Source organism: Manduca sexta, chromosome 14 (genome assembly GCF_014839805.1).
Source record: "Manduca sexta isolate Smith_Timp_Sample1 chromosome 14, JHU_Msex_v1.0, whole genome shotgun sequence".
NCBI lineage: Eukaryota > Metazoa > Arthropoda > Insecta > Lepidoptera > Sphingidae > Manduca > Manduca sexta.
Window position 1 is genome coordinate 9,425,247 of NC_051128.1, and position 16,864 is coordinate 9,442,110.

The window sequence follows — 16,864 nt, forward strand, 5'->3', positions numbered from 1 at the left end:
TATTGCTATTCCGTCAAAAGATAAAGTATATAATTGTTTAATGCAGTATGTTAATGAGATACAAAATTTAACTGGGAAAAATATTAAGAATTGAGATGTGATAATGGAAAGGAATACATTAATAAAAGAGTGTTTGACTTTTGCAAGATCAAAGGGAATTATGATTAAATCTTGTCGCCATATATTGCATGAATTAAATGGCACAGCAGAGAGTTCAATAGATCAATAATGGATATGTCAAGATGTCTATTGGCAGAGGCAAAAAGTGCATAAAGATTTTGGCCTGAAGTGGTTATGGCCTTAGCTTATTTAAAGAATAGAACATTAACAAATGGCACTATAGAAAGGAAGGCGCCTTATGAGATATTTTCAAACAAAGGCCAAGCATTGAAAATTTAAGGATATATGGAAGTAAAGTATTTGTTAGAACACCAGAGGAAAAGAAAAAATGTAAATGGGACAGGAGAAAGCGAGCTTGGCATACTAATGGGCTATACAGATGTTGGATATAGAGTATTAATAAACAATAGAATAGTTGTAGCAAGACATTGTGATATAATTGAAGATGATGTAATGTGTATTGGTCTCGATGATAATAGAGAAGAAAAATGATAAAAGTAATAGCCAACCCGAATAAATTGGAAGAGAAAATTATAGAAGAGAAGAAAGAGACTAATGCAGAAGAAAATAATGAGAAAATTAATGAAGATTTGAATGCTGAAACAAATGAAAGTTATGATGATAATAAAGTAATTGAAACAAGAAATCGGCGTAAAATCAAGCCTAGCTTCGGTTTGATGAAGAATTTGGTTATTATTGTATAACTGTTAACTATTGTGATGCTATGATTCCAGATAATTTTCAGGAGGCAATAACTAGCGATGAAGCAAAAGAATGGACTGAGGCTATGAATCGGTGAGATGAACAGTTTGGCAAAAAATGAGACCTGGAGACTTGTAAGTAAACCAGCAGACAAACAGCCTTTAGATGTGAAATGGATATACAGAAAGAAAGCCGAAAATAAATTTAAAGCTAGGTTAGTAGTAAGAGGTTTTCAACAAAAAGATTTTATTGATGATATATATTCACCCGTTGCTAAAATGCAAACTTTAAAATTGTTATTGTCTTATTGTTGTCAAAATAATCTTAATATACATCAGATGGATGTTGAAACTGCTTTTTTAAATGGTAAAATTTTATCTGAAGTTTATATAAGCCAAAGCCAATTGGTTATGATGATGGCACTGATAGAGTTTATAAATTAAATAAAACATTATATGGTTTAAAAGAAAGCCCTCGGGCTTGGTATGAATGTGTCAATAAGTTTTAACTAGTCTTGGATTTCAGAGAAGTAAATATGACTTTTGTTTATATTTTAAATTGGATACTAATGTGAGTGTATACATTTTGTTATATGTTGATGATTTGTTAATATGTTGTAAAGATGAAAAGGTAATGAGTAATATTAAAAACAAACTGTTAAGTAAATTTACTATGAAGGATATGGGTAAAGTTAAAGAATACATTGGAATACATATTGATTATGATTATAAAAAGAATAAGACCATGACACTGAGTCAGGAATCATATATAGAATCATTAGCTAAAGCGTTATAATATAATAAATACAAAGTTATATACTACACCAATGGAAGTAAATCTTAAACTAGAAAACTGTAATATAAATGAGAATGTAAAATATAGAAATTTAATTGGAACTTTTTATATATTAGTTCAGGTACAAGACCAGATATATCGTTCAGTGTTAATTATTTGAGTAGATTCCAAAATTGTTATAATGAGACACATTTTAAATATGCTTTGCGAGTACTTAAATATCTTTACTTAACAAAACATATAAAATTAATTTATAACATGAATATAAATTCTGATATGTTAGATTGTTATGTAGATGCAGATTTTGCAGGAGATATTGTCAGTAGGAATCAACAACAGGATTTGTAATTAGATTGTTTGGGAATGTAATATTTTGGAAATCAAAACAAAATTGTGTAACAAAGTCATCTACATTTGCTGAATACATTGCGCTGTCAGAAGCTGTTACTGAAATTAAATTTATAGTTTGTTTAATTAATGAGATTTGTCAGAAAGATTGTAAACCTTATAAAATATATGAAGATAATATTGGAGCTCAAATTATTGCTAAATAAAATTTCACAAAAATTCAAAACATATTGAAGTTCATTATCATTTTGTTCATGAAAGTGTTAAATTGGTTTAATTGATGTTATAAAAATTGCATCTGATCAAAATATAGCTGACATTTTAACAAAACCATTGAAGTAATAAATTTAATAAATTTAGAGATATGTTAAAGTTGTTGTAAAAGTAAATTATCTTTCAGATGGATATTATGTTGAGATAAATATTGGTTTAAATTGTTTAATTAAAAGATGATATTGTATAAAAAAAAGTTACAATTATATGTTACTGAAGGTAATGTTTATAGAGCTATTGTTTTAATTTAAAATACTTGATATGAGTAGTGTATGATATGATTTAGTTAAAATATAAAATGTAAGGAGGCATGTTGAATGGGTACATTTATATTTGTTTAGGAATAACTTTGTTTATATGTAATTTAATTTGTTTTGTGGCAACACACCTCCACTTCCTTCTTCCTGTCACGGGCTGCCGGCGAGCAGCCACAATAATGTAGTTCTTTAAGTTTATGTTTAAGATATCAAAATTAAATAACAGTGATCCGTCATAGTGGTTTTATTAACAGGTATACTTAATGACGAGGAACAAGCGCGACGTCGCCCCGTAAAAAGTCTTTTCCTGCTATAAAAGTCTGTAAAACACAATAAAGCTAAATAGTAAAACACTGTGCGATGTTACGACGCTAATTTTTGCTCTATTTAAAAAATAATCACATAAATTCATCGATATATATTGCTTTTTACTACGTACTGAATTATGGCGTTCCGAAGTCGAACGCTCACTGTGATTGACCAACAGTAATGCAATCCGTTCATCGTACACTAATGCCGGCGCCACACATAGCAAAAATATTTGAACACTTGTTTGAACTTCTATGGTTGGCACGGGTATTTTACGTGTTGTGCAAAGTTTGTTTTAAATGTTTGCGTATTTGCCATTCGGTATCGGTTTTTCGACCACACATTAAAACGTTCAAAATTATCGAGTTGCTTGAAGGAGAAACGATTATAAGGAAACTAAAAGTAAAAGCCATAAAAAATTTAAGTTTGGTCAGTATCTGTAACTATGTTCAAATGGTGGCAAAAGTCTTTTGTTCAAATATTTGTCTGTGTGTGGCGCCAAGCAACTTTTCCCTGGGAGCATTCTCAGAACAATGGCTTGTTCTTGTTCACAGAGGGAGCAATGAGGAGCAATAATAATAACCAGTTTTAATGAAGTGCTAATCGTTCAGATTAATTAAAGTCGGTAATCTAAGATAAGGTTTCAGTCTTGGATAGCAGATACATTATTCGGGCGTTAATGTACAAACTAAGATAAGTTACTGTACGATGCCAAATCCTTCTTAAAAATACTTTAGTCTTTACTCTTTACCCTAATTTACTGTTACGCGCCGCTATCCTAGCCGATGACATCGGGCGTTTCCGGAAGTATTCGGCTGCGCGGGCAGGCTGGCAGAAGAGAAGATATGTCACGCGGCGACTATTCTATTATTATTCTCTCTGGTTGGACGTTGTCAAAAAATGTCTAAAATTGTATTCTGTAATTATTTTGCTAATATAATGTTTACTGTAAAAAGAGCGTTTTACATTCAGAAGTGGGATTATACAAATGATAATTTGAAGTTACATTGAATTCGAATGTGAAGAGAACTATCGGAATAAATCTGTGATGAATCATTGAATGCCAAAATTAAAATTACCAGATTCTCAGATTTTTAGTTACCATGGCAACGTCTACGTCTGTTGAAGTAAATATGTTGGGAATGCATATGGAATTGATGTCTGCACATTAGTACGATTAACGACATTCATAACAAAAACTTCGTTATGCCTGCTGCTTGGCTCACTGGAGAGGTGTTTTCTTAGAAACTAAATCATTGGAGACAGGAATGACTGGAGTCATGTGAAGTCAAATTAGTGGCGCAACACTTCAGGCTGACAATGCGAACGTGCGTAACTGTTTATTTTATTTAATCTGATCTGTCTGTGGCCGTGAGCCTTTTGATAATATTCTATCTGCAGCCGTGACCATTTTGATCATATTCTGTCTGTAGCAATGACCATTCTGGTCATATTCTGTCTGTAACCATGAGCATTCTGATCATATTCTGTCTGTAGTCATGAGCATTCTGATCATATTCTGTCTGTGGCCATGAGCCTTCTGATCATATTCTGTCTGTAGCCATGAGCATTCTGATTAGTGTTACTAGGTCCTATTTGTTTGAAATCGGGCAACAGGTAAAACAAATCGGGATCCAGGTTGAAGGTCGAAACACAAAAAAAATACTGCAAGTCATGCTAATGTTGGTTTTCATTGCAATTTCTGTTTTAACATCGAATCATAGATCACGGTACAGTCGCGTCTCTAAACAACAGAACAAAATAAAATTATACCTATAGGGCTAGTGATGTGATGTGTTGTTTATTTTTTTGATAATAATGTCTTTTGATAAATTTATTGATTTTCGGGACATTTAATGTCCCAATCAGTCGCAAATCGGGACGCGTCTCCAGAACTCTGATAACCGGGATATTCCGCGCACATCGAGACACCTGGTAACACTACGTCAGAACATACTCTGTCTGATTTGACTGCTTTATTTTACTGATCTGCTTCATTAATTCTGTTTTACTTAATTTCTTTTCTGTTTTCTAGTTCTGTTTCTGGTTTAGTGTTTATATTTAATTATAAACTATATATAATATCTGTGAATTCATTAATCTTACATGGAAAGCTTACAGTCTGACATAAAGAGATTAAGCTACAATATACGGCAGGAGTACAATATTATGTGATTTGTGGTATACGAGGTTCCAAAATCCAGTCAACTGTGTTGATGTATAAATGCAATTTAGGAAAACAGAGTAAAGAAAATAAGACAGAGCAAACGTTGTTGTTTAGAAATGTAATATAATAATATAATATAACATACATATCTTCTGTTCCAGATACCCTCACTGATCTGGTTTGGAGCATAGATAAAAAAAAACGATTCTGTCTGTACTTGGACTCTGGATAAATTGAAAACACTGGCTTATTAATTGAAATGTTTGGTATTCTTACATAGCACTTACGCAATGGCTCTGAACAATTGATGCTCTCTAAGTATACTAATAAGGTACAATATGTGAGCAATATTTCTGCGAATGAATAAGGGTACAATATGGTGACTCTGAAATGGTATACTGGATTGTGTTGCCGTACTAGCTGTAACACTAAAGCTTGGTTAGTTAACCTTTGCTCCAATTTTTTGATAAACAGTGGGAATGGTAATCTGAGATTGCAAAAACATTTGTATTTGTCTTTGAGTATTCTTGCAATTTTGAAGTGTACCATGGTGGTGGTGGTGGTTTATTGTTGGTAATAACATTATGAACAAAAAAGTAAAATATCAGATAAAACCTTACGACTGACATCTATTATACTGCTTATGATAAGTTATTTTCTGTTAACCTGTTGAGTTGTAGAAATATTTTAACCGTGGTTTTATCGAGCAGACATGCACAAGGACTTCATGTCATGATGATACTTCCGAGATGGATGTCTTCTGATGTTAGTGGGTCATTAGAAGCTGAGGTTTTAATCAAAAATGGTTAAAAAAAAAAAAAAGTATGTTCAGAGTTCAGTTATTGTCATTTTGTATATATGTAATTATATGGCGAGAAATTACAGGTAGTGTTATAATAAAAAAAAGTTGAAACATATTCGGTAGAAGTAGCGACGGATGTGTGCTTCAGTATCGATACTATTTACGGAGCCCAATTTACGGAATGTAAAATTGACATTACCGAAAATTATATATGAAATCCTGGTTCCGATGAGTTGCCAACATTGTGTAATGCATATGAAAATTGCTGTAGTTGTTTTATTCCATGTTGGCCATGTTCTCTCTGTGCTGGTTGTTTATATAAGCGGAACAAACACGTGTAGCTAACGCTGTACTTGAGTAGTGTAATTGTAAATCACATGTCTCCACATCGGCTTCGATCGCCAGTGACAGAGTTTTATAAACACTGGGGTAACGGTTAAGTCTGCTGGTTCTCATAGTTGAATCTGGTCCAGTGTCTTGGTTATGCCTGCGATATAGAACCACTTTAGCGAGGACTTATTGATATTTGACATCAAGTTGTAGACCTATAGTTATTTATTCAAACTGTTAAGATTTATAGTCTTCTTAGTGTTTCTTATATTTTAAATAATATCCCATTTAGGAAGTGTCTTGACACGCGTGACTTAACCTGACTATTCGACTCATAGTTACGGGGTAGACTGCGCTTTCAATTGGTTTTCTGTTATAACAAACGAAAGTTTTGAAGATCCCGAGATCTCTGTCGTATTTTTAGTTGTTTCGTCCGATTTGATCTTGAATGTTGCTATGCTCTCTGGAGTCCGTCATTCATCGAAGATATTCAGAGATTGGTATGAGAGCCCAGAAGCAGTTTATGTATCATTTTTTCACACGTGAATAACCACTGCTACAGTTTACAAAGCTACGAATCTAGACTTGCTCAATTTAAAATCAGTTTTCTTGAATAAAGACGCGAGATGGCAGATATAATTTTTTTTTTTTATTTTGCAAAAATGGGTTAACGTTGACATTGATAACTCTGTTTTGTTAATGAAACTTAATTTTGCTGATTCTCGTTCTGGCAACCGTCTCCATAACAGAGTGACTTTCAACTTGCCAACACGGCGAATCAATTATAGTCATCACTTGCCTTTGTGGCGAATGTATCAATCCACAATAATATGCTTCAAGAAATTTGTATTTTAGCGGTAAAGTACCTCAGATTAAGAAACTTGGAATAATAAATTCTGTCCCTAATTTGTGACTTCAACTAATTCGTTATTACTAATTCAAACACAATGTAACTTGTTTCCTAATTTACTTTTATTGCATGTAGAGTTCACTTCTCGAAAGTCGTGCACCCAGTTCTGTTGCTAATGTATCCGTTCTTAATTTGGAGTCTGTACATCTTATGTTATCGATTAGGTTAGAAGAGCTAGTAATAAAAAAATGTTCTTTTCAATCTTCTTGTGTAGTCGTATAATAGTAATTGTTGTCCACTGACTTGAAATTAATTTATTCTTAAGACCTCAGTCAATAACTATGTGAGTGTAGGTGTTAATAATGTCCCTGTTCTCGATGAGAAGTTCATTGCTGATGTTCTCTGCACCTGGAGTTTTATTTGACTACTTTTATGTTTCAGAGATTGTCTCCGGTACCGGTTCTTTAATGGTCGGATCTGTTGTTTCTGTAGTATTTCTGCATGTGTATTATTCTTGGATGCATTAAGTAGCTTTGATAGAGACTCTCGTATTGTGGTTTCTATTATGCCGTTTTTATCCTTTATGCTGGGGATCTAATCTCTTTTCGCTGTCTGTATTTTCCCGTCTTTTTTTCCTAATGCCTCTGGTCGTTTGAATGCATTTTTCTGTGTTTATAATCTGGAAGCATGGCAATCTTCCGCATGTTAGTTTTAAATATTTTATTAATTTCAGTTAGGACTTTTCTAACGCTTCTTGCCTTTATGCTGTGTTACTCGTAAACCATTTGATTAATTGATTTGATTGAGTTGGTATATGTTGCGTATGCTTATTTATATGTATGAATCGTGTGCTGATAAGTCCTTATTGTGTGTTTTATTATCTTGTGTGTTAACTTCCTTTGCGACTTCTATGGAGTTCTTTAGTTGTGCTTCTCATTCCTTTTCATTTGCTGCTGTCTTACTAATTGGAGGTTTTGCTTTGAAAGGTTTAATTGTTCTGGGTGTTATTTTAAACTTAAGTTTGGTTCTCAGCATTCTATGATTGCTACTAGTATTCAGCATTAACTGTATGTAAACTTCGATAAATAGAATGAAGGTCTTTGGTTGCTGGGAATGAAGTAAGGAAACGGGGTTTAGGTACTAACGAAAAATAAATTATATACACATATAGCGTGAAAGTTAATTGCAAAATGGATAAGTTGTTGGATATTGTGGATACGCAAGATTTGATTGGTTTATTAAAGAGTTAATCGATCAGAAATAGTTAGTGATTTACTGGTAAAATGTTTAAAATATAAGTATCCGATTCAGTTCTGCTTTCTCAAATTTATTTTTGTGAATACCTTTGGTATTCACTTTTGCAGGAATGGCCGATGTTACGCGCCGCTATCCTAGCCGATGACATCGGGCGTTTCCGGAAGTATTCGGCTGCGCGGGCAGGCTGGCAGAAGAGAAGATATGTCACGCGGCGACTATTCTATTATTATTCTTTCTGGCTGGACGTTGTCAAAAAAATGTCTAAAATTGTATTCTGTAATTATTTTGCTAATATAATGTTTACTGTAAAAAGAGCGTTTTACATTACCCAAAGTAATCTGTAATTTAGTTCCTTAACTTTCCTGCGAATAGCAGCACGAAATATCAGAGGTAATCCGTTACATAAATTGGAGATTTGCAATAATATTTTTTATCATACAGAAACCTTATAAAATTTATTAAATAGAACAAAAAATACTTACTAATCATAATTAAATGATATTTTAATTATATCAACTGCGGTAGTGTAGTAATATGTATTTTTGTCCGATGTTATTATTATATCTGTATTCTGTAACATAGTATGAAAATCGGTTGTACTGGCAACCCTGGTCTAATGATGGTTCAACAATATTTTTTATTGGTTTTATCTTTTGTTAGTTATATTACTTTTATTGTTTTTAAACTTAAATACTTAAACTAGTTATTATAGGATATGTATAATCATTTTATTATAAAGTGGTGATTGAATACATGGTAAATGTGAGTGTAAAAATTTTGGTAAGTTTCATGGTCCTGTATTTTTTTAGAAATAGTAATGTTTTGTAAGCATATCAATTTTCGATCAGGTAATGTATCTTTGAATAAATACAGATTAGGACTGGCTAGTGGGTAGCACGAGTAGATGCAATATCTTTTGTATACAAATTACAAGTTTAAATAGATAGTGAACTTCTTTATCCATGCAGCAGTGTGCAAGAACTGTTGAGTTTTAGTTTGAGCCACTAGGTAATGTAAGTACTATAGGGCTGCCACAAGTTTCTAAGGCCAAACTAAGACATTTTTAGTGCACCAGACACTATAAATGTGCCAGTATGCCCTTAATCTATAGGTGATAGTTCCTGTGTCGCTTTGTATTTGGGTCTACATTATCTTCTTAAATTCCCAAACCTTTTGTTGGTTATTGAAAGCAATCAGGACATTTTGAACAGGTGACATACTTCAAATACCAGCTTAAATGGCAATCTGTAAGTAATGTGCATTATAAGCTTTTGCATTTTAGTGGCCTACAGTACTTTTTAACTTAAATTTTGGCAGTGTGGCCATAATTTATAGGTAGTTGTGTCTCTATCATCAGGTGACTTGTATGTCTCATCATGCATTATTACAAAAAGTAGAACCATTGTTATTGGAAGTGTAACCTCCAGATAATACATAAGGTCTGGTATATAATCTATTAATTAGAATGTTATATTCTATTCTGGTTATGGCACTAGACCTTAAAAACATTATGGCTATTGAAAATATATTGGGTATGTATCACATCATGTTAATTCACATTTTCTTTTCAGTAATGCATAATGGGAGGTTGTCGTTGTTCATATCGTAACTGCACAATAAGAACAGATGGCACTACACACATGTTCCACTATCCCGTGTTTGATAAAGTCCGCTGCCATCAATGGTTGACAAATGCACAGAAACATGAATTTTTGAATTTAAAAGTTTCTCAACTTAAAAATAGAGTGATCTGTCAACACCACTTTAAGAATGAGTATTTTATGAACTTCAAGGTAAGTTTATTTTATTATGTCGATTTTTGACACAGACCAGTGTATGCTGATACATTCTTTAAGCAATCATATAAGACGTATCAGAATTTTATAATGAGGTAAATTAAGATGTTGACTCTTGAATGCCTTAAACTTGAATATCTGTAAAGCAGTAGACATAATTTTTACAGTATAAGATTTATTTGATCATTGTACTAATAGTGATCCAAAGAAAACCTTTTTTGTGAATTGTGATATATCAGCTAACTGTTGTATTTGACACAGTAAGAGATCTAGACGTCCTAATACCAACCTTATGTGCTTGCATAAACCCTCAATTCCTTTACTTTAAGTGTGGTAACACATATAAGATATTTTCGAATTCTTAGTATATTTATGGGTGGTGGATATTGTTTAACTTGCTTGTTCGACCATTAATACTATTGTAAAAAAAAAAGATTTAATGAGAACATAAATACAAAATTAATAATATTTAACAAATAGGCAAGGAAGACAGTAGGCAGGCAGTAGGATCTTGAGTGCAAGAAGTGTTTTCCTTCCACTGTAAAGTCAATGTCTGTTACCAGTACGCAAGCGCTGTTGTGTGCGTGTGTGAAGGTACTTTAAAGCCATTATCATTCCTGGACATTATTATGGACAGTATGTACAGTCTCAACTAATAGTCCATTGAAATGTTACATTTTTTAGGCCTTACCTTGCGTGTTGTGAACAATTGCTTCAAGTAATTCGCGTACAAGCCGAAAACTGTGGGTTTGTGTTGTATGTAATGAGAGTACAAAAAAAAAAGTATTATGAACCTTATAAACATATATTCTGATGACGTTGCAATGGATATTGCTTAACATTGAATTTCTTAACATTTTCGCTTATAACTTTTTTATTTATAGTTCTACGACAAAAAGTTACTGAACCGAAGTTGTAGAGAATTTAATTTGCAGATAAATAGTTTAAGAGATACATCTTAAAAACCATTTCAACCCCTATTTTCAAGATGGCGGCCGTGGAACAAGGGTGGCGACCCCACAAACTTGGTTTTAGTTTTACACTGCCCACCCCTACCTACACTTAAAAAAAATAAAATTGTGTCCTCTAAAAACGCAACCCCAAATGTAACTTTTCAATGGACTATAATGAGTGTTTCAAACTGTAATAATAATGCATTAATGTTATATTTTTCAGAAAGACAAGTTGACATTTGATGCAGTACCAACTTTAGATGGGCCTTTTTGTGATCCTGGTCAGTATGCAGACACTACCACTTCACAAGATGAAGCCAAAATATATCCAATATCACTTTACGATATTGAGACTGAGTATTTAACACTTTATGAAAAAAAAGCAAATTTTTCTGTGAAATATGGAGATTTCTTAACAAATTGTGATCTAATGGATATGGGTAGTTTTAACCATGTCAACAGTAGTAAGACACTTACTTCGCATAAAGGTAAACACAAAAGAGGAAAGAAAATTAAAGAATCCCATGGTATAAATTTAAATGACAATGTTAATAAATTGCCAGATTCGACAACAATAAATATATTACAAAATAAATCGTCAAGTATTAATGAGGATACTCAAACACAGTTAGAAGGCCTTATTCCAGCTGGATATTCATTTATACAACCAAATATCTTAGAATATGATGGATTAAATTCTAACCTAAATAACCAATGTGAGAAAAATAGTAAAAACATCAACAATGACGAAACAAAAGCTATTCAAAAAGATAGTAATGTTAGTAACCCCATGAAAAAAGATCTTCCACGAGAGAGCAGAGTAAAAATATTATCAGAAAAGAAAATAAGTGAGCCAGTGCCCATAGCAGGTAAACTTGAGCCAGTCTCACCATCATTAATTTTGCGTTTGCCAGATAAAAGAAATAAAAAGAAGACTCCAGAAGATCTTACTAACACTACAAAGAAAGATGAAATAAAAGCGACATATACCAAAATTCTTAACAATAGCAATGAAATGTTATCAATAAAAGAAGTTCCTGTTACTAAAATAAAGGAGAAAGACGAAAACAAGGCAGGATTTACCAATATTTTAAATAGTAATACTGAGTATATTTCGTCAAGTAAAGAAGTTCCTGCTATCAAGATGAAGGAGGAAGGGGAAAACCATGCAGGTTATACCAAAATTTTATACAATAATGCTGAAAATGTATCATCAAGTAAAGAAATTATTGTTATTAACACAAGAAAAAAAGATGAAAACAAAGGTGAATTTTCCAACAATCTAAACAATAACACTGAGAATGTATCATCAACTAAAGAAGGTACTGTTCCTAACTATCAACAGCAATCAAGTAACCACTGTTTGCAAGAAAATGAGAAAAATAATGAAACTAATGGGATATCTTCCAAAAAATCTCTTTTGAAACCCAAAATTAATGAAGTCAGAATGGCTGCTATTAAAGAAAAGAGGAAATTTAACATGAAACTCAGAGATATAATTGAATCATGTCTAGATAAAATGGATGATCAAGAAAGTGGACAAACAGAAAATTCAACCATAAAAAATGAACAAGTCAGCACATTCCTCTCTAAAGATCCTGCATTGCCTAATATGCAAGATTATACTCTTGCATTTTTAGAGGCTAGAATAAAAAGAATGGAAGAAGTTTTATTAAATAAGATAGATCAAAACACCCAAAGAATTGTAGAATTGAAAAATTCAGTTTTAACTTCTGCCAAAAAATCGGCTTTCACACAAACTACACATAATGAGGATTCACATAAAAAACAGCTCTACAAAGAAATATCAAAGTACTTAAGTCAAAATGCAAGTTGTTTAATTTATGAAGAGCTGTTTTTGAATAAATATGCACAAAGCTCTTCACAAAACTCACCCTCTCCAAAAAGACGTAAACGGAGATGATGAATATTTTTATTTAAAATAATTATAGAATTCTTTTTGTATATTAAATTCACATTTTATTTAATAACTTAATGTATACTTTATCAGTTTAGGTATTTAACTTAATGTAAACAAAAAATGACATAATAATTTTATGATTCCTTGGTATTAGACCTTTTCTTACGAAAGTGTTTACGAAGACTGGTGTAGCAATGAAACTACTACATACAACTTAATTTGAACGATTAAATTCAGTTTAGGAACAGAACAACAATAAATAGTAATCTAAAACAAAAAAAAGATGATGGAAACGAAAAATCTACAATGCAGAATTTATCGAGGACTGTTCAACCGATTGAGTTAAATATCGGTCAGTTTTAATGTCGTGGTACATGACAGTCAAACTCTTAAATTATACACGGTCATCTATTACTTTCCATTGTAATAATAGAGTTGTTTTACGTTTTCTATAGTTGATAGATAGCGATGCTTTATAATAGCATTGTTAATTTAAATGACTGATTGTATTGACTCGTAAAAATTATTAATTATAAAGACTTTTTAAGAACTAAATAGCTAATAAACGAGAATAACATTGTAAAATGGTATGTAGGACATTTATTTCTGTTACGCCGAGTTCCATTAAGAGAATGGTCAGGTAAAATGCCTTTTTATGATTTGATTACATTTAGTTAATTACCTAAACCAATAGCGCATAGTTAGTTTATATCACTTTAACGATCGCCTTTCCAGTGTTATCGCCTCTAAACAAACCAATAAATGCATCTGCGGCGGATTCAAAACCCTCCGAAATATGTTCTCTATATTTCAGTTTTCCTTCTTTTACCCATTTAAGATTTTGTTTAATTCCCATCATTGATTTATCTGCGAATCTGTTCACGAGAAATCCTTCTATTTTTAACTGTTTGGCTACAATAAATGGCTGGAGTGTTGTAGCTGGAAAATAGAATGCCTACTGTAAATTAAATGGCTGGACTAAAACATTGAAAGACATTGATAAAATTTCTGTACCTTTCCGTTTAGCTGGGTCTGTTTCGTTATAGTTGGATATGGCCCCACATACAGCCACTCTGCCGAAATTGTTCATGTGTGCTAATATAATGCTACTAAGTTCCCCACCTACATTATCAAAGTAACAGTCTATGCCATTAGGAGCATTCTCTTTGAGGAATTTTTCTACTGTTACAGTTTTATAATTAGCAGCATGATCAAAACCAAGTTCTTCCACTAACCATTTGCATTTTTCTTCTGTACCAGCAAATCCTATAACTTTACAACCTAAAATAACACAGTGGCTAAGTGTAAATTATCATAAACAAACTGTACACGATAGATAAGTACCATAATATGAAATATGTTCAATGTGTAGGTATGAAAATCTGGAATTTCTTATAGGTAAGGAGTCGTAATATTCAACACGATGATTCCACACATAAAAAATACAATATCCATTACTGGTACCTAGGTCTCCTATTATTATATTCGAGAGGATCAATGACTTTTCTCGAGCAATATTGTGATCAATTTATTACACTTATAAAATACATACATACCTAAAATTTTTGCAATTTGTCCAACGTGAGAGCCCACGGCGCCGGCCGCACCAGATACGACAACTGTTTCACCCCATTTTGGTTGACATATTTCCGTGAAACCAAAGTATGCGGTATTCCTGTCAATTGAATGCGTTCGTTGGTCATTATTTACAATCATTTAAATGTGTATTAATATTGTGTATTCCTAGTACTTGTATGAATTTTTTGATTCAACTAGTAGTTGAGCTTACCCCACTCTTCCACAGACGCCCAATCCTAAAGAAAGAGGTAGATCTTCGAAGTCAGGAAGCACATACATATATGGTTTTTGTCCGCAAAATTTTTCGTTACTTGGTTTAGTAATAGTATGAGTTCGCCAACCGAAATGACCCATTACAAATGTTCCAACAGGATATTCAGAGTTTCTTGATTTAATAATTCTGAAAATGAATCGATCGAATAGTACGGTCAACAAAGTAGTAAATATCATACCTAAAATATTACATGTATATTAATTAAAATTTGATTACTATTGCAAGTAACATTAACAGAGACTAGGTATTTGTCTTAGGGATAGAAGTTTCTACAAAATATATTTTTTGTTAATTCTAAGTCATTCTGTGCATGTTTTCATTTCCACTAGTAGGTTTTGCAGGTATAATTTTGTTCTTGTATTGTATGCAGCCTTTTATGGGGAAACGCAGCTTTGTCTATGTTTACCTATTCAATGTGTACGTAGGTAAGTACCTATTACTACGGGACTTCCCTACAGCTGAGTTTTATGTTATCCTATGTTTAGCCTTACCTACCTAGTCTGTGCTTTGAATATGCAATTTAAGCCCGATATAGCAATAGGCTCGCTCCCTATTACATTACGGGACGGAACAAACAGGGCGAAGAATGGGGGGCCTTAGTAGCACCTCTGCCTACCCCTTTGGTGATAAAAGATGATGTGTGTTTGTATTGTTTGTTTTCTTAACCCAGTACTAGTAGAAAGTAAAAAAACCCGTATTTTACATTGGTTAAAATGTTGTAACTAATTATTAAATAATTAGGTTACTAGGTCAATGTTAAATAACTATAGACTAGTGGGAATTATTTTAATAATGTTACTTAGCAATTTGTCCTCCAATCATGTCGCATGGGTATACGTTTCCCAATTTCATTCTTTGGTACGGGTCGACACTGATGTATACAGCTTCCGCAAGGAATTCTACAAAGATATAAATGTTGAAAATAAAGATAATAAGTAAATAGGAGTAAGTATTAACCTATCCAATAAAAAGTATGGTTCTCAACTTTTATAGTTTAAAGAAATATAAGCAGACTTGTAGGTAAGTGAACACAATAGTGTGATTTACCTACCTACTACAAAATCAGACTTATTGTGTAGGACGGTAGGTGACTATTTTTTTAGATGGGTTAGTACACACCTAGTAATTAGTAAGTACCTATATGAGAAAGTAAATATATCAAGACAAATAATTAACTTATCAAATGTAACGTGTTAAAGAAAAAAAATACATAGGTAATAAATTTGTACCTAGTAGGTACGTAACCCACCATCTTCTTTTAAATCAGATAATTGCTCTTCTACAATTTGAAAATCTTCTTTTTTAGGTTCACCCACGAATGGATTCAAAACTATGTACTTTCTGGAATTCATAATTTTATTATGCTTGTTTTATTGTTCAATAGAAAGATAAGTAAACCTTATAGGTTATTTACACCACACACATAATTTATAAGTAATAAACTAGTTTTGAATTTTGATAGTGTAGGGGAAACTGGGTAATTTGATACGCAAAGGAGAAAGAGGAGAAGAGGTACGGGCGAATACAAAAGTCGGTTATTGGAGATTATGACGTCGAGAATCCTTAACATAACTTAAAAAAAAAAAACTATTTAGGTACCTAGGCGAGAATGTTTAACATTTACACAGATGGGTGTTTTTCCTGTCAAAAATATTGTGAGTTTTTGAGTGCATGTAATGTTCATTCATGTTCTGTGTAAATTTATTGAAATAAGTAAGTATATAATTGTCTCATCGAGTCGATAATTTATTTGTGCAATTAAAAATATAGTTTTCAATGTCTGGTTGTCATTTAAAAGACATGGCGGTGTCGCGTCGCGTCGGTACAATTTGGGATTAGTACTCTATAAGTAATTATAATAATTATTATAAATATATGTTATTATACTTAATGTGTTAATTAAAACTCAAGTAAAATTTACTTCTAGCCGTTGACCGTAATTTCTGAGATCAAATGTTAGTATTTTTTTGATCTTGAATGAAATTATTATCTGTAGACAATTTCCTTTTTAAAACAGCGCCATATTCAAATTTACGGTGTGCGTATTAGGTGCGTATATTGGTACGTAGATTAATATAGCATATTGGTGTACATCCTACATAGTATATTAGTGTATTGCTAATGTAATATTG

At 32.3% G+C, this 16,864-nt stretch overlaps 2 protein-coding genes across 5 annotated transcripts; one reads left to right on the plus strand and one right to left on the minus strand.

Moving 5' to 3' along the window:
• Window positions 1-8,782: 8,782 nt before the first annotated feature.
• LOC115453849 (M-phase inducer phosphatase) lies at window positions 8,783-12,931 on the plus strand. Of its 2 annotated transcripts, none has more exons than XM_030182577.2 (3): window positions 8,783-8,990; window positions 9,782-10,003; window positions 11,183-12,931. In XM_030182577.2, exons 2-3 carry the CDS (start codon window positions 9,791-9,793, stop codon window positions 12,881-12,883), a joined length of 1,914 nt encoding a protein of 637 aa, XP_030038437.1. In that variant the 5' UTR covers window positions 8,783-8,990; window positions 9,782-9,790; the 3' UTR covers window positions 12,884-12,931. The 2 variants fall into 2 exon arrangements, with proteins under 2 accessions (XP_030038437.1, XP_037294564.1); XM_037438667.1 differs by lacking the exon at window positions 8,783-8,990 and adding an exon at window positions 9,046-9,457.
• On the minus strand, window positions 12,837-16,761 carry LOC115453850 (prostaglandin reductase 1). Of its 3 annotated transcripts, none has more exons than XM_030182579.2 (6): window positions 15,982-16,761; window positions 15,532-15,631; window positions 14,670-14,858; window positions 14,437-14,555; window positions 13,895-14,161; window positions 12,837-13,819 (listed from the first exon to the last, which is right to left on the minus strand). In XM_030182579.2, the coding sequence occupies exons 1-6, from the start codon at window positions 16,082-16,084 to the stop codon at window positions 13,587-13,589; spliced, it is 1,011 nt and encodes a 336-aa protein (XP_030038439.1). In that variant the 5' UTR covers window positions 16,085-16,761; the 3' UTR covers window positions 12,837-13,586. The 3 variants fall into 3 exon arrangements, with proteins under 3 accessions (XP_030038439.1, XP_037294565.1, XP_037294566.1); XM_037438668.1 differs by having other exon boundaries at window positions 12,837-13,835; XM_037438669.1 differs by having other exon boundaries at window positions 15,962-16,068.
• Between the last annotated feature and the right edge of the window lie 103 nt (window positions 16,762-16,864).

Coding starts and splice junctions, on each gene's coding strand:
- LOC115453849 (XM_030182577.2), top strand. CDS start 9,791: ATGGGAGGTTGTCGTTGTTCATATCGTAACTGCACAATAAGAACAGAT. Junction 10,004..11,182: donor AGTATTTTATGAACTTCAAG/GTAAGTTTATTT, acceptor TATATTTTTCAG/AAAGACAAGTTGACATTTGA.
- LOC115453850 (XM_030182579.2), bottom strand. CDS start 16,084: ATGAATTCCAGAAAGTACATAGTTTTGAATCCATTCGTGGGTGAACCT. Junction 14,859..15,531: donor ATTGGAGGACAAATTGCTAA/GTAACATTATTA, acceptor ATTCATTTTCAG/AATTATTAAATCAAGAAACT. Junction 14,162..14,436: donor ACAAATTGCAAAAATTTTAG/GTATGTATGTAT, acceptor GTGTTATTTTAG/GTTGTAAAGTTATAGGATTT.